Genomic DNA, 22,451 nt, shown 5'->3' on the forward strand with positions numbered 1-22,451 from the left:
ATAACGCCTAGTATCAATCTGTCTAGCTGCTCGCTGGACGCTGAATCACAATCTGATTATTATTACCCTGGATAACCCAAGCTGCCTGTAAGGCGCTAGAAGGTTAATAGTCACATGACTTATCTCACCGGGTAACCAGTTTCTGCTGTACCCAGCTTCGGCAGTTTTGAACAAACACACTTACCTAAGGTGAGACCACATGTAAGTATATGATATGTTAGTATGTTCAGCGTAGTGCAGATCATATGTTAGTATATGACATGTTAGTATGTTCAGCGTAGTGTAGATCACATGCTAGTATATGATATGTTAGTATGTTCAGCGTAGTGAAGACCACATGTTAGTAAATGATATGTTAGTATGTTAAGCGTAGTGTAGATCACATGTTGGTATATGATATGTTAGTATGTTCAGCGTAGTGTAGATCACATGTTAGTATATGATATGTTAATATGTTCAGCGAAGTTTGGACCACATGTTAGTATATGATATCAGAGTATGTTCAGCGTAGCGTAGAAAATATGTTGGTATATGATATGTTAGTATGTTCAGCGTAGTGTAGATCATATGTTAGTATATGATATGTTGGTATGTTCAGCGTAGTGTAGACCACATGTTAGTATATCATATGTTAGTATGTTTAGCGTAGTGTAGACCACATGTTAGTATATGATATGTTAGTATGTTCAGCTTAATGTAGATCACATGTTAGTATATTATACGTTGGTATGTTCAGCGTAATGTAGATCAGATGTTAGTATATAATTTGTTAGTATGTTCAGCGTAGCGTAGACCACATGTTAGTATATGATATGTTAGTATGTTCAGCGTAGTGTAGACCACATGTTAGTATATGATATGTTAGTATGTTCAGCGTAGTGTAGACCACATGTTAGTAGATGATATGTTAGTATGTTCAGCGTAGTGTAGACCACATGTTAGTATATGATATGTTAGTATGTTCAGCGTAGTGTAGATCACATGTTAGTATATGATATGTTAGTATGTTCAGCGTAGTGTAGACCACATGTTAGTATATGATATGTTAGTATGTTCAGCGTAGTGTAGATCACATGTTAGTATATGATATGTTAGTATGTTCAGCGTAGTGTAGATCACATGTTAGTATATGATATGTTAGTATGTTCAGCGTAGTGTAGACCACATGTTAGTATATGATATGTTAGTATGTTCAGCGTAGTGTAGACCACATGTTAGTATATGATATGTTAGTATGTTCAGCGTAGTGTAAAACTCACATGTTAGTATATGATATGTTAGTATGTTCAGCGTAGTGTAGATCACATGTTAGTATATGATATGTTAGTATGTTCAGCGTAGTGTAGATCACATGTTAGTATATGATATGTTAGTATGTTCAGCGTAGTGTAGATCACATGTTAGTATATGATATGTTAGTATGTTCAGCGTAGTGTAGACCACATGTTAGTATATGATATGTTAGTATGTTCAGCGTAGTGTAGATCACATGTTAGTATATGATATGTTAGTATGTTCAGCGTAGTGTAGATCACATGTTAGTATATGATATGTTAGTATGTTCAGCGTAGTGTAGACCACATGTTAGTATATGATATGTTAGTATGTTCAGCGTAGTGTAGACCACATGTTAGTATATGATATGTTAGTATGTTCAGCGTAGTGTAGATCACATGTTAGTATATGATATGTTAGTATGTTCAGCGTAGTGTAGATCACATGTTAGTATATGATATGTTAGTATGTTCAGCGTAGTGTAGATCACATGTTAGTATATGATATGTTAGTATGTTCAGCGTAGTGTAGATCACATGTTAGTATATGATATGTTAGTATGTTCAGCGTAGTGTAGATCACATGTTAGTATATGATATGTTAGTATGTTCAGCGTAGTGTAGACCACATGTTAGTATATGATATGTTAGTATGTTCAGCGTAGTGTAGATCACATGTTAGTATATGATATGTTAGTATGTTCAGCGTAGTGTAGACCATATGTTAGTATATGATATGTTAGTATGTTCAGCGTAGTGTAGACCACATGTTAGTATATGATATGTTAGTATGTTCAGCGTAGTGTAGACCACATGTTAGTATATGATATGTTAGTATGTTCAGCGTAGTGTAGATCACATGTTAGTATATGATATGTTAGTATGTTCAGCGTAGTGTAGATCACATGTTAGTATATGATATGTTAGTATGTTCAGCGTAGTGTAGACCACATGTTAGTATATGATATGTTAGTATGTTCAGCGTAGTGTAGACCACATGTTAGTATATGATATGTTAGTATGTTCAGCGTAGTGTAGATCACATGTTAGTATATGATATGTTAGTATGTTCAGCGTAGTGTAGATCACATGTTAGTATATGATATGTTAGTATGTTCAGCGTAGTGTAGATCACATGTTAGTATATGATATGTTAGTATGTTCAGCGTAGTGTAGATCACATGTTAGTATATGATATGTTAGTATGTTCAGCGTAGTGTAGATCACATGTTAGTATATGATATGTTAGTATGTTCAGCGTAGTGTAGACCACATGTTAGTATATGATATGTTAGTATGTTCAGCGTAGTGTAGACCACATGTTAGTATATGATATGTTAGTATGTTCAGCGTAGTGTAGACCACATGTTAGTATATGATATGTTAGTATGTTCAGCGTAGTGTAGACCACATGTTAGTATATGATATGTTAGTATGTTCAGCGTAGTGTAGACCACATGTTAGTATATGATATGTTAGTATGTTCAGCGTAGTGTAGACCACATGTTAGTATATGATATGTTAGTATGTTCAGCGTAGTGTAGATCACATGTTAGTATATGATATGTTAGTATGTTCAGCGTAGTGTAGATCACATGTTAGTATATGATATGTTAGTATGTTCAGCGTAGTGTAGATCACATGTTAGTATATGATATGTTAGTATGTTCAGCGTAGTGTAGACCACATGTTAGTATATGATATGTTAGTATGTTCAGCGTAGTGTAGATCACATGTTAGTATATGATATGTTAGTATGTTCAGCGTAGTGTAGACCACATGTTAGTATATGATATGTTAGTATGTTCAGCGTAGTGTAGCCACATGTTAGTATATGATATGTTAGTATGTTCAGCGTAGTGTAGATCATATGTTAGTAATGTGTATGATATGTAAGTATAGTGCATACATGTATATGAAGCACTGTGTATGGGATATATACATATTATACAGTGTAAACAATCATAATAAATAATTACATAGATACATTAGAACAATGTGACAAAAATAATAAAGAGAAAATATATTAAGAATACAAACGATCGGGTCCATCGATATCACTTGATGGACTCCCCTAAAAAGAATGTAATTTACATTTTCCGAAAGGTTTACATTTTCCGAAAAATGCAAAATTGTGTCAGTTTGACAACTCAACCCACAGAAAATACTATAACGCCTGTTCATAAAAGTTCTTTCCTCCTTACATGATCTTGTCTCTTTGTTTGGGGGCTTATATGTGTGTGGTATGTATCTGTCAACTAGTATTATATTGAGCTGACTTCAATAATTTGCTTGAATAATTTTGTCAACTGTTAACCTTGTTTTAATGACGAATACTTGTTTTGCGTGCAGGTCTTGCCTCCATAACAACTGGATACCCACACACTGTTACACGTGTTGGCGACGATGTTAACATAACCATGAACCCAGCGAATGTCAGCTTCCTATACTACGTATGGGTGAATGGTTCGGTAGCTGTGAAACTGTTACTGGTCCAGCCTAAGTCACAGCCTAAGTCACACAAAGTAAAGGTACTCAACAGCAGTCACACCGGCTACACGACCAGGATTAGATACACCGGGGAGGACTCACTATCACAGACTGGACAGCTGAGGTTTACAATCTATAATGTAACTGTACAGGACGCTGGTACTTACTACTGTCAACGAACCAATGGACAGACAGTTAGTGGATGTAGACAGGTCCTCGTTGTAGCACGTGAGTAGGATATGGGATGAACAGAATATTATTTGAAGAATAAAGTTGGACTGTCTTAATGTGTCTCCCAACATTAATAAATAGCTGTTCAATCTTCTATTGCAGTAGAAGAACTTTAGGTGAGGTGAAATTGGGGTTTAGATTATTGTATATATGGATCCAGGTATGTGTGAGTGTCCGAGCATGCGTCTGTGTTTGTGTGTTCATGTGTGTATGTGTGTCTCTGTATGTGTGTGTGTTGTATGCATGAGTGTGTGTTGTATGCATGTGTGCGTCGTATGCATGTGTGTGTTGTATGCATGCGTGTGTTGTATGCATGCGTGTGTATGTATGTGTGTGTGTTGTATGCGTGTGTGTTCTACGCATGTGTGTGTTGTATGCATGTGTGTGCGTTGTAAGCATGTGTGCACGTATATGTGTGTTGTATGCATGTGTGTGTGTTGTATGTATATGTGTGTGTTGTATGCATGTGTGTGTTGTATGCATGTGTGTATGCATGTGTGTTTGTATGTGTGTGTGTTGTCTGTGTGTTTGTTGTGTGCATGTATGTGTGTAGTATGCATGTGTGTATGTGAACTATGCTTCTTCACCGTCAAAGAAGCAGTGTCGCAGTTTAAGATGGATGAGTGTATCGGAGTCGATCAGTCTTGCATCTTTTAACGCCACTTGCTATAACGCACCTGGTAGTGAAACCGTCGACCCTCCTCTCTCCGGAAAGTACATTTAACTCGTTTCAGTAGAGGCAGCCAGTAGTTGTGTGGTAACTATCATATTTAATCAACAAAACGGTTAGGAGTATTAGGATCCAGCCAACATGGATTTCCTGCTGTAACTGTGGAACACTGACTGTGGAACACTGAGTGAGTGAGTGAATGAGTGATTTTTTTAACAATATTCCAGCAATATCATGACAAGTGACATCAGAAATGGGCTTCACTCATTGTTTCCATGTGGGGAATCGAACCTGGGTCTTCCACGTGACGAGTGAAGGCACTAGCTATTTAACATTTGATAGATAATAATGATAAACAGTATATAAATACAAGTATGTAAGCATTTAGTAACATCTTGTTCAATGGCACTCGTGTTAAGGTCTCAGCACATTTGTTATATTTGTTCACAGAGAAGCCTACCACACCCACCATCACCGGACCTGCCTCACCTGTATCAGTTGAGAATGTCACCCTGACATGCTCCTCCGTCCCCCTGAGTCTACCCCCGGACCATCCCCCACTGACCATGACCTACATCTGGAGGAGGGACAGGACCCTGGTAGAATCTCGTGATGAGTCTCCTACAGGTGGAGATGACCTGACAATAACCCACGTCAGCAGAGAGAACCATGGAGAAATCTACAGCTGCCAGGCCGTGGAGGAGGGCCTGAAGTCTAACTGGAGTCACGGACATGTACTGGATGTTCTCTGTGAGTAAGAACTTACCTTGTTTACGGTATAGGAACCTCGTGTATCTTATCTTTGAAACTGTGCTTCTGAGTGATAATTTTGTCACAACGTTCTACTGTGAACTACTGTGAACTACTGTGTTCTGTGTGAACAAATCAGAAATGATGATTGTAAAGGTTTGGATAGGAAATATAGGCAGGTCTGATTTAATGATCCATGAGTTTCAGAGGCTATCGAAAATGCTGATAGTTTCCCGGCACTGTAAGCTCATCTGGATATGTTGTCAAGAGTTGTACATATTATATCTGGGGTTAGGCGTCTGACTTTGTGTGCAAGCTATTAGGTACCTGACTCTGAGGATGTGGGTTCGAATCCCGGATTGGACTCAACCCAAAAGTACTAGAATTTGTACTTTACTAAGAAAGTGTAATCCCAAATATAACATGTTACATGGCCACTTTCTAAATTGTATTGTGTAGTCATAAGAGTTGTACATGTAAACAGAGTGCGTGAGTGAGTTACAACGGTTTTCCAGTTGTAGTCTGTACTTATTATGTGAGGAAAGCATAAATTGATATTGGTCTGAGACGTTTACCATTTTGTGAATCCCAAGAACACAGGCCAAGCCAAGCAGCATGTCTTCATTCACCGAAGCAAACTGCACTAATATCTCAGAAATAGCTTCTTAGCTGACCATCTCACATGTATTCCAGATGGACCTGACCAGATACAGTTTGACGGCACAAGTGAAAAGCTGGAGGTAGAAGAAGGGAAACCTGCAGCTGTGAGATGTTCTGCTGACTGTAACCCTGCCTGTACTGTAACCTGGTGGGACATCTCTAGACAGACGGTGATTACAGGACAGGGGGAGGCTGTGTTGTCTATACAAGCTGTAGATGTACCTGTGTCTGGACTGTACACGTGTCACGTCTACAACAGCCATGGGAGTGCATCACGGAACCTGACGCTGGAGGTCTTCTGTAAGTCAACACTTCAGTAACAGAATCTGTTATATACAACCTATTTTGGGGGATGACGCCTGTTGGGACGGCCCCTTTTCGTACACCTGATCGTGGTGGGTGGAACACCTTCTGGAACACCTGTTGGAACAGCTGCTAGAACACCAAAAGTAATGGCACCCAAAGATTCAAAATAACCAAATACCTTTTATATGTCGCTCAAAGATTAAAAATAATTAACCATTTGAAACGGTAATATTAATAAAGAATTCAATTTTCACTATAAACTGATGGCAGTATCACCCCTATGATTCTTAACTTTCAGATTCTCCTAAAATCACAAATGTTTCCGTTAATTTGAAAAATCAATTAGAAACCTGCCATACAGAATACAGTGCACCTGAATCTCTATTTATATGAGAAATAAAATTTGACACTTTTCGTTACATATTTCCGTTTCTTCATCCTGTACAAATGAGAACGCTGATGTTACCGACGTTGCATGTCCTCCTGTGGAGCTGACGTGGACAATGACGTTGTTGTTGCGGATGTACAGCGTACTTCATCAATCACTTACAAAACGTAGCTTGGAAAGGTTGTTCAGATGAACATCGCAAGTGTCAACCAACTTTATATGTGATTAATCAGGTAAAAATCTCTCGAAGAGGCTTGATGTTACTGGAGTATTGCTAAAAGTTGTATAAAACTCACTCACTCACTCAATCAAACCACTTAACCACTCAACCACTTACTCACTCACTCACACTACTGAGAGACATGCAATAAAAGGATAACACCCGGCCAAATTCGCAGATACGGGGTAGCCCTATTTATAATCCATTTATAAACTATATCTCTGGTATTATGTTATCATGTCATGTACCCTAAACACAGCAACACACGCCGAAGACCCGGGTTCGAACCCCCACATGGGTACAATGTGTGAAGCCCATTTCTGGTGTCCCTCGCCTTGATGTTGCTGGAATGTTGCTAAAACGGCGTACAACCTAACTCAGTCAGTCAGTCACAGCAACACATTTTGGAGGTGCCTTTTGAAACAGCAAACATGATTATACTCGTACGCATACTGAACTGAATATTGTCCATGTTAAATGTTTCAGCACGTGAAGATACTGAATCTGGTATCGTTTCCATCGTCCCCGTGGCTGCTGTCTGCTCCGTCCTGATCGTGGTCATCGCCGTTGTCGTCATCGTTGTTGTTTGTAGAAAACAGAGACGTGGAGGTAATACGGTGTGATGTGAGAGTGAATGACGATAACCCGAGAGTCACGTAAAGTTGTCTCTCTCAGAAGCACTCCTTTCGCACTTTCGTTCAGCAATTACAAATACTGATCTCACTTAATAGCGTGTTGCGGTTCATATATTAACTACATGCTCATGTTTACATCACGCAATTGATGTGTGTGTTCAGTGTATCGTCACCCGGAAATAGTTGGCTCCAAGGCCAATGCTTTCAAATGAACAGTCATAAGGGCCTGACATCAGGAAGATCCTTCTTCTTTTATGTGAGTGAGTGTGGTTTTACGCCTCTTTTAGCAAGATTCCAGGAATATCACGGCGGGGGACACCAGAAATTGGCTTCATTCATTGTACCCAAGTGCGGCAACAAACTATCATTAAATTGTGACACAGTTCACTATTTGTTACGAGGGAGGAGTGCAGAGAGAGGAACAGCCAGGTGTACGTGGAGCACGTGCACAAGTGCCGACAAAGTTATTGAATCATTTACCTAAGCTGTGCGGTATCATTCCTTTCTCGCACACCTGGCTGTCCCATTCTCTGCACTCCTCCCTCGTACCAAATAGTGAACTGTGTAAATATTTTAATGATAGTTTGTTAAATTTTTTCATTTTCAGGACATACATTCTGCAAAAAACCCACAGAGTTGGTCTGATGTTTTTATTATGATCAGTGTTTCATTGAGTATTAAGTGTTTCAATTTTCGAGTTAGATCGCAATGCATCAGTCCGCTTTTGAGCCAAACGAACTATAACCGTTGCTGCAGACGAGTTATTGTCGAAGGGTGCACCTGAAAATGTCGGGCTACACGAACCTGTGGAACTCCAGCATTCAGCATGCCTATTACTTGGTGTCTCTCCATTTCACTCATAAACCTCTGATGACGTCATCTCTTTGTTTAGCACCGCACATTAACCTGCCTGGACGACACAAAGATAGGTCTAACTGTGATTTAAATACCTCAAATGAGGTATATCTCGTCTGCAGTGACAGATAGACTTAATTTGGTGACGCCCAAACTAGACTCAGTCAGTAGCCGTGCTTTCAGTAGAGAAGACATGTAGAAAAGATAAATTAAGCAAATTGATCAATTTTTGAAACTTTAATGGACAATTTGACACACTGACCTAAGCACGACTGCTTTTCAAACACAATAAACAACGTTACGACACTGCCTGCATTTATAGCCCTACGTCCACATTTTGAAAATGTGTCATGCAGATCATCCTTGCTTCTTTCTCCCTGACAAAAAGATGAATGATGCATTTATGCGAATAGTTTCAATAATTTTCTTGAAAAATGGATTCGAACACCATCCTGCATGGTGAATGCTTTATCATCACCACATCATACTTGTGTTAAAGTATCAAATCCAAACACATGCTGAAAAAGGACAATTTTCATGAATTCTGAGTTGCGTTTTTATTGCTGGTCAGTATATAGACACCTATACAAACGTTAAGCAATACTAATATGTTTTTAGATGTAATGTCTTTACTATAACTGTAAAACATAAAAAATACTTCCGTATGTAGCATCTGATGTCCATCTCCACCCAGTAACTCAGTAAAAAGTTATCTGGCAAGCATTTCACTTTATATTGACATGTTATACATTTTCAAATGATCATTTTGTCCTATTTATACTAGTAGATATTCCCTCTGTCATATTTTTCACGTTCATGTGGTGGATTTTGTTTAAATGTGAAGATGTCCTTGATGGTGTCTATTAATATTCATTCAGGAAGTAAATGTGGGGAAATTGAATCTGAGACCAGCCTTTAAGGAAGAGTTTATAGTGAGTGAATATGAGCAATATCACGACGGGGGACACCCGAAATGGGCTTCAGACATTGCACCCATGTGGGGAATCGAACCCGGGTGTTCGGTGTGAAGAGTTTATACCCTTAAGAGACAGTATTATTGAGATCATATGCAAAACCTTTCACACCCATAAATAGAGTGAAAATTGAATATCTATGTCATAAGCTTACATGAGAAGTTAGATGTAAATTACTTAAAACTGTGGTGGTATCTACTTGACATGTCCTTATCTGTGTGTGGTTCAGTCCAACATAGACTCATTTCACTTCTCTTATATAACCGTCAAGATGCATTTGAACAGCTTGAGAAATATGAATCATTTATTTTATATAACCCTAAAGATGCTGGAACAGCCTGAGAAATATGAATAATCTCTCTTTTATAACCATCAAGACGCTTGAACGGCATTTGAGATATGAATCAATAGTGTGCACACATTTACATATTTGATGGCCTTTAGCTTTCAGTGAGTGAGGATGTTTACGCCGCTTTTAGCAATATCCCAGCGGGAGACACTTTAACCACTAGTCTTACAATCCCAACAAGGACTTCAGGACACCAGTGTTACTTAGCTGACAGTCACATATCGTTCTGCAAATTTCCAGTTATTTATGTCTACTTCAAAGGTATGCAAGTATACGAGCAATTCGTTTATCATATATTTTTCATCTAACATTTTGCATCTACACAATTATATCTTTCAGGAAGGGGAGACATTCATAGTCGGTGAGTATCTGCTATCCAGTGGGTAAGACAAATAGGTAAATTTAAACTTAGTAGTATCTGCTCTTTTCAAGGTTATTGTGTAAACAGTTGGCATTATCTGCTATCCTTCAAGGTTATTGGGTAAACAGTTGGCAGTATCTGCTATCCTTCAAGGCTATTGGGTAAACAGTTGACAGTATCTGCTATCCTTCAAGGCTATTGGGTAAACAGTTGGCAGTATCTGCTATCCAGATAGTAAGGCAAATGGGTAAACAGTTGGCAGTATCTGCTATCCAGATGGTAAGGCAAATGGGTAAACAGTTGGCAGTATCTGCAATCTTTCAATGCTATTGTGTAAACAGTTGGCAGTATCAGCTATCCTTCAAGGCAATTGGGTAAACAGCTGGCAGTATCTGCAATCCTCCACGGCTACTGGGTAAACTGTTGGCAGTATCTGCTATCCTTCAAGGCTATTGGGTAAACAGTTGGCAGTATCTGCTATCCAGATGGTAAGGCAAATGGGTAAACAGTTGGCAGTATCTGCAATCTTTCAATGCTATTGTGTAAACAGTTTGCAGTATCAGCTATCCTTCAAGGCAATTGGGTAAACAGCTGGCAGTATCTGCAATCCTCCACGGCTACTGGGTAAACTGTTGGCAGTATCTGCTATCCTTCAAGGCTATTGGGTAAACACCTAGCAGTACCTGCTATCCAGATGGTAAGGCAAATGGGTAAACAGTTGGCAGTATCTGCAATCCTTCACGGCTACTGGGTAAACAGTTGACAGTATCTGCTATCCAGATGGTAAGGCTATTGGGTAAACAGTTGGCAGTGTCGGCTATCCTTCATGTCTATTGCGTAAACAGTTGGCAGTATCTGCAATCCTTCACGGCTACTGGGTAAGCAGTTGGCAGTATCTGCTATCCAGATGTTTAGGCTATTGGGTATCTGAAATCCTTCACGGCTACTGGGTAAACAGTTGACAGTATCTACTATCCAGACGGTATGGCTTTTCGGTAAACAGTTTGAAGTATCTGCTATCCTTTAAGTCTGTTGGGTAAACACCTGGCAGTATTTGCTATCCAGATGGTAAGGCTATTTGGTAAACAGTTGACAGTGTCTGCTATCCTTCATGTCTATTACGTAAACAGCTGGCAGTATCTGCAATCCTCCACGGCTACTGGGTAAACAGTTGGCAGTATCTGCTATCTTTCAAGGCTGTTGGGTAAACACCTAGCAGTATCTGCTATCCAGATGGTAAGGCAAATGGGTAAACAGTTGGCAGTATCTGAAATCCTTCACGGCTACTGGGTAAACAGTTGCCAGTATCTGCTATCCAGATGGTATGGCTTTTCGATAAAGAGTTTGAAGTATCTGCTATCCTTCAAGGCTGTTGGGTAAACACCTGGCAGTATCTGCTACCCAGATGGTAAGGCTATTGGGTAAGCAGTTGGCAGTATCTGCAATCCTTCAAGTCTGTTTGGTAAACACCCAGCAGTATCTGGTATCCAGATGGTAAGGCTATTGGGTAAACAGTTGGCAGTGTCTGCTATCCTTCATGTCTATTGCGTAAACTGTTGGCAGTATCTGCAATCCTTCACGGCTACTGGGTAAACAGTTGCCAGTATCTGCTATCCAGATGTTTAGGCTATTGGGTAAACAGTTGGCAGTATCTGTTATTCTTCATGGCTATTGCGTAAACAATTTGCAGTATCTGCTATCCTTCAAGGCAATTGGGTAAACAGCTGGCAGTATCTGCAATCCTCCACGGCTACTGGGTAAACAGTTGGCAGTATCTGATATCCTTCAAGGCTGTTGGGTAAACACCTAGCAGTATCTGCTATCCAGATGGTAAGGCAAATGGGTAAACAGTTGGCAGTATCTGAAATCCTTCACGGCTACTGGGTAAACAGTTGCCAGTATCTGCTATCCAGATGGTAAGGCTTTTGGGTAAAGAGTTTGAAGTATCTGCTATCCTTCAAGGCTGTTGGGTAAACACATGGCAGTATCTGCTATCCAGATGGTAAGGCTATTGGGTAAGCAGTTGGCAGTATCTGCAATCCTTCAAGTCTGTAGGGTAAACACCCAGCAGTATCTGGTATCCAGATGGAAAGGCTATTGGGTAAACAGTTGGCAGTGTCTGCTATCCTTCATGTCTATTGCGTAAACAGTTGGCAGTATCTGCAATCCTTCACGGCTACTGGGTAAACAGTTGCCAGTATCTGCTATCCAGACGTTTAGGCTATTGGGTAAACAGTTGGCAGTATCTGTTATTCTTCATGGCTATTGCATAAACAATTTGCAGTATCTGCAAACCTTCAAAGCTATTGAGTACACAATTAGCAGTATCTGCTGTCCTTCATGGCTATTGGGTAAGCAGTTGGCAGTATCTGCAATCCTTCAAGACTGTTTGGTAAACACATAGCAGTATCTGCTATCCAGATGATAAGACTATTTGGTAAGCAGTTGGCAGTATCTTCTATCCTTCAAGACTGTTGGGTAAACAGTTGGCAGTATCTGCAATCCTTCAAGGCTATTGAGTAAACAGTTGGCAGTATCTGCAATCCTTCAGGGCTACTGGGTAAACAGTTGGCAGTACCTGCCATCCTTCAATGTTACTGGGTAAACAGTTGGCTGTAACTTCTAACCTTTAAGGGTATTTGGTAAAGAGTTGGCAGTATCTGCATTCCTTCAAGACTGTTGGGTAAACAGTTGACAGTATCTGCAATCCAGATAGTAAGGCAAATGGGTAAACAGTTGACAGTACCTGCTATCCAGATGGTAAGGCAAATGGGAAAACAGTTGGCCGTATCTGATATCCAGATAGTAAGGCAAATGGGTAAGCAGTTGGCAGTACCTGCTATCCAGATAGTAAGGCAAATGGGTGAACAGATGGCAGTATGTGCTATCCTTCAATGCCATAGTGTAAACAGTTGGCAGTATCTGCTATCCTTTAAGACTGTTGGGTAAACAGTTGACAGTATCTGCAATCCTTCACGGCTACTGGGTAAACAGTTGGCAGTATCTGCTGTGCAGATGGTAAGGCTTTTGGGTAAACAGTTTGAAGTATCTGCTATCCTTCAAGACTGTTGGGTAAACAGTTGACAGTATCTACTATCCAGGTGGTATGGCTTTTCGGTAAACAGTTTGAAGTATCTGCTATCCTTTAAGTCTGTTGGGTAAACACCTGGCAGTATTTGCTATCCAGATGGTAAGGCTATTGGGTAATCAGTTGGCAGTATCTGCAATCCTTCAAGACTGTTTGGTAAACACATGGCAATATCTGCTATCCAGATGATAAGGCTATTGGGTAAGCAGTTGGCAGTATCTTCTATCCTTCAAGACTGTTGGGTAAACAGTTGGCAGTATCTGCAATCCTTCAAGGCTATTGAGTAAACAGTTGGCAGTATCTGCAATCCTTCAGGGCTACTGGGTAAACAGTTGGCAGTACCTGCCATCCTTCAATGCTACTGGGTAAACAGTTGGCAGTAACTTCTAACCTTTAAGGGTATTTGGTAAAGAGTTGGCAGTATCTGCATTCCTTCAAGACTGTTGGGTAAACAGTTGGCAGTATCTGCAATCCAGATAGTAAGGCAAATGGGTAAACAGTTGACAGTACCTGCTATCCATATGGTAAGGCAAATGGGAAAACAGTTGGCCGTATCTGAGATCCAGATAGTAAGGCAAATGGGTAAGCAGTTGGCAGTACCTGCTATCCAGATAGTAAGGCAAATGGGTGAACAGATGGCAGTATCTGCAATCCTTCAAGGCTATTGAGTAAACAGTTGGCAGTATCTGCTATCCTTTAAGACTGTTGGGTAAACAGTTGACAGTATCTGCAATCCTTCACGGCTACTGGGTAAACAGTTGGCAGTATCTGCTGTGCAGATGGTAAGGCTTTTGGGTAAACAGTTTGAAGTATCTGCTATCCTTCAAGACTGTTGGGTAAACAGTTGACAGTATCTACTATCCAGGTGGTATGGCTTTTCGGTAAACAGTTAGAAGTATCTGCTATCCTTCTTTAAGTCTGTTGGGTAAACACCTGGCAGTATTTGCTATCCAGATGGTAAGGCTATTGGGTAAGCAGTTGGCAGTATCTGCAATCCTTCAAGACTGTTTGGTAAACACATGGCAAGTATCTGCTATCCAGATGATAAGGCTATTGGGTAAACAGTTGGCAGTATCTTCTATCCTTCAAGACTGTTGGGTAAACAGTTGGCAGTATCTGCAATCCTTCAAGGCTATTGAGTAAACAGTTGGCAGTATCTGCAATCCTTCAGGGCTACTGGGTAAACAGTTGGCAGTACCTACCATCATTCAATGTTACTGGGTAAACAGTTGGCAGTAACTTCTAACCTTTAAGGGTATTTGGTAAAGAGTTGGCAGTATCTGCTATCCTTCAAGACTGTTGGGTAAACAGTTGACAGTATCTGCAATCCAGATAGTAAGGCAAATGGGTAAACAGTTGACAGTACCTGCTATCCAGATGGTAAGGCAAATGGGAAAACAGTTGGCCGTATCTGAGATCCAGATAGTAAGGCAAATGGGTAAGCAGTTGGCAGTATCTGCTATCCAGATAGTAAGGCAAATGGGTGAACAGATGGCAGTATCTGCTATCCTTCAATGCCATAGTGTAAACAGTTGGCAGTATCTGCTATCCTTTAAGACTGCTGGGTAAACAGTTGACAGTATCTGCAATCCTTCACGGCTACTGGGTAAACAGTTGGCAGTATCTGCTATGCAGATTCAAGGCTTTGGGTAAACAGTTTGCAGTATCTGCTATCCTTCAAGACTGTTGGGTAAACAGTTGACAGTATCTACTATCCAGGTGGTATGGCTTTTCGGTAAACAGTTGGCAGTATCTGCTATCCTTTAAGTCTGTTGGGTAAACACCTGGCAGTATTTGCTATCCAGATGGTAAGGCTATTGGGTAAGCAGTTGGCAGTATCTGCAATCCTTCAAGACTGTTTGGTAAACACATGGCAATATCTGCTATCCAGATGATAAGGCTATTGGGTAAGCAGTTGGCAGTATCTTCTATCCTTCAAGACTGTTGGGTAAACAGTTGGCAGTATCTGCAATCCTTCAAGGCTATTGAGTAAACAGTTGGCAGTATCTGCAATCCTTCAAGGCTACTGGGTAAACAGTTGGCAGTACCTGCCATCCTTCAATGCTACTGGGTAAACAGTTGGCAGTAACTTCTAACCTTTAAGGGTATTTGGTAAAGAGTTGGCAGTATCTGCATTCCTTCAAGGCAATTGGGTAAACAGTTGGCAGTATTTGCAATCCTTCAAGGCTGTTGCGTAAACAGTTGGCAGTATCGGCTATCCAGATGGTAAGGCAAATGGGTAAACAGTTGGCAGTATCTGCTATCCAGATGGTAAGGCTTTTGGGTAAAGAGTTTGAAGTATCTGCTATCCTTCAAGGCTATTGGGTAAGCAGTTGGCAGTATTTGCAATCCTTCAAGTCTGTAGGGTAAACACCCAGCAGTATCTGGTATCCAGATGGTAAGGCTATTGGGTAAACAGTTGGCAGTGTCTGCTATCCTTCATGTCTATTGCGTAAACAGTTGGCAGTATCTGCAATCCTTCACGGCTACTGGGTAAACAGTTGCCAGTATCTGCTATCCAGACGTTTAGGCTATTGGGTAAACAGTTGGCAGTATCTGTTATTCTTCAGGGCTATTGCGTAAACCATTTGCAGTATCTGAAAACCTTCAAAGTTATTGAGTAAACAGTTGGCAGTATCTGATGTCCTTAATGGCTATTGGGTAAACAGTTGGCAGTATCTGAAATCCTTCACGGCTACTGGCTAAACAGTTGACAGTATCTACTATCCATATGGTAAGGCTTTTCGGTAAACAGTTTGAAGTATCTGCTATCCTTTAAGTCTGTTGGGTAAACACCTGGCAGTATTTGCTATCCAGATGGTAAGGCTATTGGGTAAGCAGTTGGCAGTATCTGCAATCCTTCAAGACTGTTTGGTAAACACATGGCAGTATCTGCTATCCAGATGATAAGGCTATTGGGTAAGCAGTTGGCAGTATCTGCTATCCTTCAAGACTGTTGGGTAAACAGTTGGCAGTATCTGCAATCCTTCAAGGCTATTGAGTAAACAGTTGGCAGTATCTGCAATCCTTCAGGGCTACTGGGTAAACAGTTGGCAGTACCTGCCATCCTTCAATGTTACTGGGTAAACAGTTGGCAGTATCTGCTATCCTTTAAGGCTATTTGGTAAACAGTTGGCAGTATCTGCTATCCTTCAAGGCTATTGGGTAAACAGTTGGCAGTATCTGCTATCCAGATGGTAAGGCAAATGGGTAAACAGTTGGCAGTATCTGCTATCCAGATGGTAAGGCAAATGGGTAAACAGTTGGCAGTATCTGCTATCCTTCAAGGCTATTGGGTAAACAGTTGGCAGTATCTGCTATCCTTCAAGGCTATTGGGTAAACAGTTGGCAGTATCTGCAATCCTTCAAGGCTATTGGGTAAACAGTTGGCAGTATCTGCTATCCTTCAAGGCTGTTGGGTAAACAGTTGGCAGTATCTGCTATCCAGATATTGGGTAGGGCAGTGGGTAAACAGTTAAACAGTATCTGAAATCCTTCAAGGCTATTGGGTAAACAGTTGGCAGTATCTGCTATCCAGATGGTAAGGCTATTGGGTAAACAGTTGGCAGTATCTGCTATCCTTCAAGGCTATTGGGTAAACAGTTGGCAGTATCTGCTATCCTTCAAGGCTATTGGGTAAACAGTTGGCAGTATCTGCAATCCTTCAAGGCTGTTGGGTAAACAGTTGGCAGTATCTGCTATCCTTCAAGGCTATTGGGTAAACAGTTGGCAGTATCTGCTATCCTTCATGGCTATTGGGTAAACAGTTGGCAGTATCTGCTATCCTTCAAGGCTATTGGGTAAACAAACAGTTGGCAGTATCTGCTATCCTTCAAGGCTATTGGGTAAACAGTTGGCAGTATCTGCTATCCTTCAAGGCTATTGGGTAAACAGTTGGCAGTATCTGCAATCCTTCAAGGCTATTGGGTAAACAGTTGGCAGTATCTGCTATCTGTCCAGATGGCTATCCTTCAAGGCTATTGGTAAACAGTTGGCAGTATCTGCTATCCTTCAAGGCTATTGGGTAAACAGTTGGCAGTATCTGCTATCCTTCAAGGCTATTGGGTAAACAGTTGGCAGTATCTGCTATCCTTCAAGGCTATTGGGTAAACAGTTCATCACCAACACAATTTGACTGGCTATATCACTAATCAATAGCTGTGTGATATCGAGCACAATCTAAATCAATGGCGCACAGTCAATGAGCTGCTGGATAGTTATTACTCTTCCAGGCAAATGTTTCAAGGGCGTGAACTACCTGTATTTTCGTGAACACCTGGTGTCTTCACTGATTTTCTCAGTGGTTCATTCATATCATTTTGACAGCTATTTTGTGATTTGCAACACTCTGAGGAAAGCGGACTGTTTTTATAAATATTCCTTGATTCCAACCACTTTCTACATTTCTTTTCCCCCAGCGTTGTCACATACATCCTTGACGCAGAAACAGACGGGGGCTACCAGGAGATAGAAGGTTGGTGTTGTACGTCATCGTAGACCCTTAAACGTCACATGAATTAGTTCAGATAAACAGGTCATAGCGAATTATTAAATGGGCAATGTTATGTACCATGTCTAAAAACAGTCTTGGAATTTTAGCTGTCAACATAGAAAACTAAAGGCCTATCATAACTATTAGCTCCGAGTGACCTTGGGCGTTGGGGTAGCCCAGTGGTTAAAGCGTTAAAGCCGAAGGCCCGGGTTCGATTCCTGACATGGGATCAATGTGTCAGGCCCATTTCTTGTGTCCCCTGCCGTGATATTGCTGTAACATTGCTAAAAGTCGCGTAAAACCCAACTCACTCACTCACTGACTGACCTTCTATTGAAACTTGTATCGGATGCTGTCCATATATCGCGTCTACGGTGCTAGATCAGTGCACTATATTCAAACATGTACGGATATGTGATCGGTGCACAATAATACAGGCATCTGTGATTAACCTTGCAGTTTGTATGCATAATTAACTGCTGAACATTGTCACTTTCAGAGAGAGGATACGTTCATCAGCGGTGAGTATCTTCATCAATCTTCAAGTAGGATGAATAAATATTTCATCTCACACAGTGATACATAGCTGAAGATCTGATATAGAATTGATCCTCAGCAACCCATGGTTGTCGTAAAAGTTGACAAACGGGATACGGTGGTCAGGCTCGCTGACTTGGTTGACTCATATCATCGTATCCCAATTGCGTAGATCGATGCTTATGCTGTTGAGCACTGGATTGTCTGGTCCAGACTCGATTATTTACAGACCGCCGCCATATAGCTGGAATATTGCTGAGTGCGGCGTCAAACAACAAACAAACCGACATAGCTATCAGAGCAAAACTATGCACGATTCGGAGCGATGTAAATTGAGAGTGTGTCACAGCTGTATAATTTCCTTTCATTTTACTCAAGTTTAATACTCATTTTATCAGCTTGGTTTCGTATCACAGGGAAGACGAAAACGACGGGAGCTACCAGGAAATAGAAGGTTGGTGTCTAAAGGTTAACTACAAGCATGATGTGTAACGGCTGTGAAACTCGAACTGTGAGTGTATGGTACTGATATGTCGATTGAATGTAGCTCGAACTATCTCCCGTCTGAAGCCCAGAAGCCTGGAATAGGAGTCGTGTCTAAAACCCATATACATTGGATATAAGTCAAATCGTCAAGGTTACGGTGTAATATTTCAAGGAAAGGGAAAAATACCGATTATATGATTTAAAATACCCATCATAGAATAGTTAATATACTGTAAATAAACATTTCCTAAGTCAAATTCGTTATATATTTATATATATAATACTTATGACACTTCTTAATTTCCATGTACATAACCAGGATTCGGTGATATGCCATGTTGGGGAAACAGATCCACTGGCCTGGACAGCTGTAACGGTCATACTTCCCGTCATACATCAAGAATGATTCTTCCATCTTCATTGCTTGCTTCCTTTGTTGCGTTATGCGATGTAGACAGGGTTCCAGTAGCGTATAAAGAATCGTAGTTTCTTTGAAAAAGTAGACACAAATAGTATTTCCTCCTAATGTCCTAAAACCAGTATCTATGCACTGAAAGGAATAAGGAATATTAACGACGAATCTTTTATGTTTCAAATACGATGTAGACAGGACTCTGTTAGCTAATGAAAAGGATCGATGTTTCATTCAAAAAGACACACAAAACCCAGAACTTCCTCTATTTCCTCCTTATGTTCTAAAACCAATATATGCATTAAAACGAACAAGGAATATTAACAGAACATTTCTTATCATTCAAATACGTCTCTGCGTTCTCATATGAATTACCATACTAATTACATATGTGTTAACTGTGTGTTATATCAGAAGGTGATGACAACGTCGACGACATCGTCCCCATCGTAGCTGTCTACTCCATTATGCTCACTGCTGTGGCAGTTGTGGTGGCAGCAGTTACTATTCTTGTCTGCAAGGACGTAAAAGGTACGATGAATACATGAATCTTTTTGAATGCAATGTAAGTTTCAATCCCTCCTCCACTCCCCAACACACCACAACCAACACGAACTTACACCAAAGTGAAGAACCAGGTCAGAGCTGGTCTTCTACAACCTATTTGCAAGCTCGTCATAACAGGTGAGAAACGCTGGCTGATTATGGCCATGCATGTATACCCCCGTATCCCAATTGCGTAAATCGATGCTCATGATATCAATCACTGGGTTTTCTTGTCAAGTCTTGATTATTTCAGACAATCGTAATATAGCTGGAATATTGCTGAATGCAGCGTTAAACAGCAAACAGGCATGTCTGTAGTTCACCTTCATATGCTGAAATCTTTTTTTTCCATTTTATTTTGTAAACGCTGTTTTGATTCAGTAATTTGGGCAGTCGGGAGCCAAGTGGTTAAGGCGTTCACGCCAAAGACCTAGGTTCGATTCCCCACATGGGTACAATGTGTGAAGCCCTATTTATGGTGTTCTGGTTTTGGTGATGTTGATGGACTGTGCTAACAGCGACTCAGTCACTAACTGTTATTCAGTAAATGGAAACGTGGACGAATCTTTCCGTTTAGAAATTTACAAGTTTGTCTTTTGCTTTATTTGCAGAAAACCAGGACAGAAGGTACATAAGTTTATTGTTTGACCTTAAGTGCTGGAGTTAGGTATGGTAATAACCAGTTAACAAACCCTCATATATGTGTCCAGTTGCAATCTCCTGTGTTAAACACCATTTACTCAACTTACCCCAGAAAACTAGACCCTAACTGAATAAACGAAGCCCGTATAGATTATCTGTGGAAATGACGGAGAAAGTAGCAATTGATCTATGTAACAAATGTACGATTTGTTAAGAAAGGATTGCAAATCTATGATCACTGTTGAGGGTCTTTTTAGGATTTCCAATCCATTTATGATTTCTGTTCCACGCTGCATGAAAGCAAAATACATACACTTCTGTGCAAGACAACTTTATGTGCAATGTAAGTGTAATGTTGTAATTACAGATGTGGTGAATATCTTACTGTGATGGCAGAGAGATTGTCCCGTGACTTCAGTGATGTACCTTGTGCTTCCAACAACGACGGGGATGTCTTACCCCTACATGATTACGAGCGACTCCTGAGGGAACAGTTCCACATCTACACGTCTCTCCACCCTTCAACTTCCTAACTGAGGACCACAGCACCAGGTGAAGCCTATACTGACGGTACAGTTCCTCATCTACACGTCTCTCCACCCTTCATCGTCCCCCATCGAGGACCACAGTACCAGGTGAAGCCTATACTGACGATACTGTTCCTCATCTACTCTTCCACCCCTCATCGTCCCCACGTCTCTCCACCCTCTACACCACCCTTCATCCACACAGAGGACCACAGTACCCTAATCTGACGGTACAGTTCCTCATCTGGGCGTCTCTCCACCCTCCATTCTCCTCTACAGAGGACCACGACACCAGTAAGGCATGAACTGATGGTACAGTTCCTCATCTATACGTTTCTTCACCCTTCATCGTCCCCAACAGAAGACCACGGGACCACAGTACGGAGTGCAGCCTCAAGTGTGGCAACAGTTTATGCAGACGACATTGTGTTTATATTTTTCTGTAGACGATGTTTTCTTTTTTGCTGTCGCCTGATATTTTCTTTTTCACTTTATGCAGACGATATTTTCTTTGTCACTTTATGCAGACGATATTTTCTTTGTCACTTTATGCAGACGATATTTTCGTTGTCGCTTTATTCAGACAATGTTTGCTTTGTCACTTTATGCAGACGATATTTTCTTTGTCGCGTTATGCAGATGATATTTTCTTTGTCACTTTATGCAGACGATGTTTTCTTTGTCACTTTATGCAGACGATATTTTCTTTGTCGCTTTGTGCTGACGACATCTTCTTTGTCACTTTATGCAGGCAGTAGTATCTTTGTCACTTTATGCAGACTATATTTTCTTTGTCACGTTATGCAGATGATATTTTCTTTGTCACTTTATGCTGACGATATTGTCTTTGTCACTTGATGCAAGTGATATTGTCTTTGCAGCTCCAGACGAACAATCCTTACATCCTTACAATGTATGCAGCTTTATTCAGACAATGTTTGCTTTGTCACTTTATGCAGACGATATTTTCTTTGTCGCGTTATGCAGATGATATTTTCTTTGTCGCTTTATTCAGACAATGTTTGCTTTGTCACTTTATGCAGATGATTTTTTCTTTGTCGCGTTATGCAGATGATATTTTCTTTGTCACTTTATGCTGACGATATTGTCTTTGTCACTTGATGCAAGTGATATTGTCTTTGCAGCTCCAGACGAACAATCCTTACATCCTTACAATGTATGCAGCTTTATTCAGACAATGTTTGCTTTGTCACTTTATGCAGACGATATTTTCTTTGTCACTTTATGCATACGATATTGTCTTTGTCACTTGATGCAAGTGATATTGTCTTTGCAGCTCCAGACGAACAATCCTTACATCCTTACAATGTATGTATGACTGTGTATCTAGCTGGTGTGACTGTGGCATATATTGATTACTGTTAAACAGACATTTGTAAAAGCATATTTTAATAAATATTCTAAGGTTTCTAAATATTATAATCTTATCGTAAAGCAAATAATTCTTATGTTAGTGTACAGTTAGTTTTGTAGGTGAGTCTAGGTATAGAAGAACGGATATTTTGTTATCGATGAGAAAGAGTGGCTTTACTTTGTA

General features: G+C 40.4%; 1 protein-coding gene across 1 annotated transcript; it reads left to right on the forward strand.

The window, feature by feature from the left end:
• The first annotated feature begins 3,694 nt into the window (after nt 1-3,694).
• LOC124258158 lies at nt 3,695-21,036 on the forward strand. The gene is made up of 11 exons (XM_046692219.1): nt 3,695-3,923; nt 5,116-5,415; nt 6,109-6,375; nt 7,476-7,598; nt 10,142-10,163; nt 17,670-17,725; nt 18,243-18,264; nt 18,697-18,734; nt 19,593-19,709; nt 20,336-20,351; nt 20,734-21,036. The coding sequence occupies exons 1-11, from the start codon at nt 3,695-3,697 to the stop codon at nt 20,897-20,899; spliced, it is 1,356 nt and encodes a 451-aa protein (XP_046548175.1). The 3' UTR covers nt 20,900-21,036.
• The last annotated feature ends 1,415 nt before the right edge of the window (nt 21,037-22,451 follow it).

This window comes from Haliotis rubra, unplaced genomic scaffold (genome assembly GCF_003918875.1).
Source record: "Haliotis rubra isolate DU_JTF1 unplaced genomic scaffold, ASM391887v1 Scf684, whole genome shotgun sequence".
In the NCBI taxonomy this organism is placed as follows: Eukaryota; Metazoa; Mollusca; class Gastropoda; order Lepetellida; family Haliotidae; genus Haliotis; species Haliotis rubra.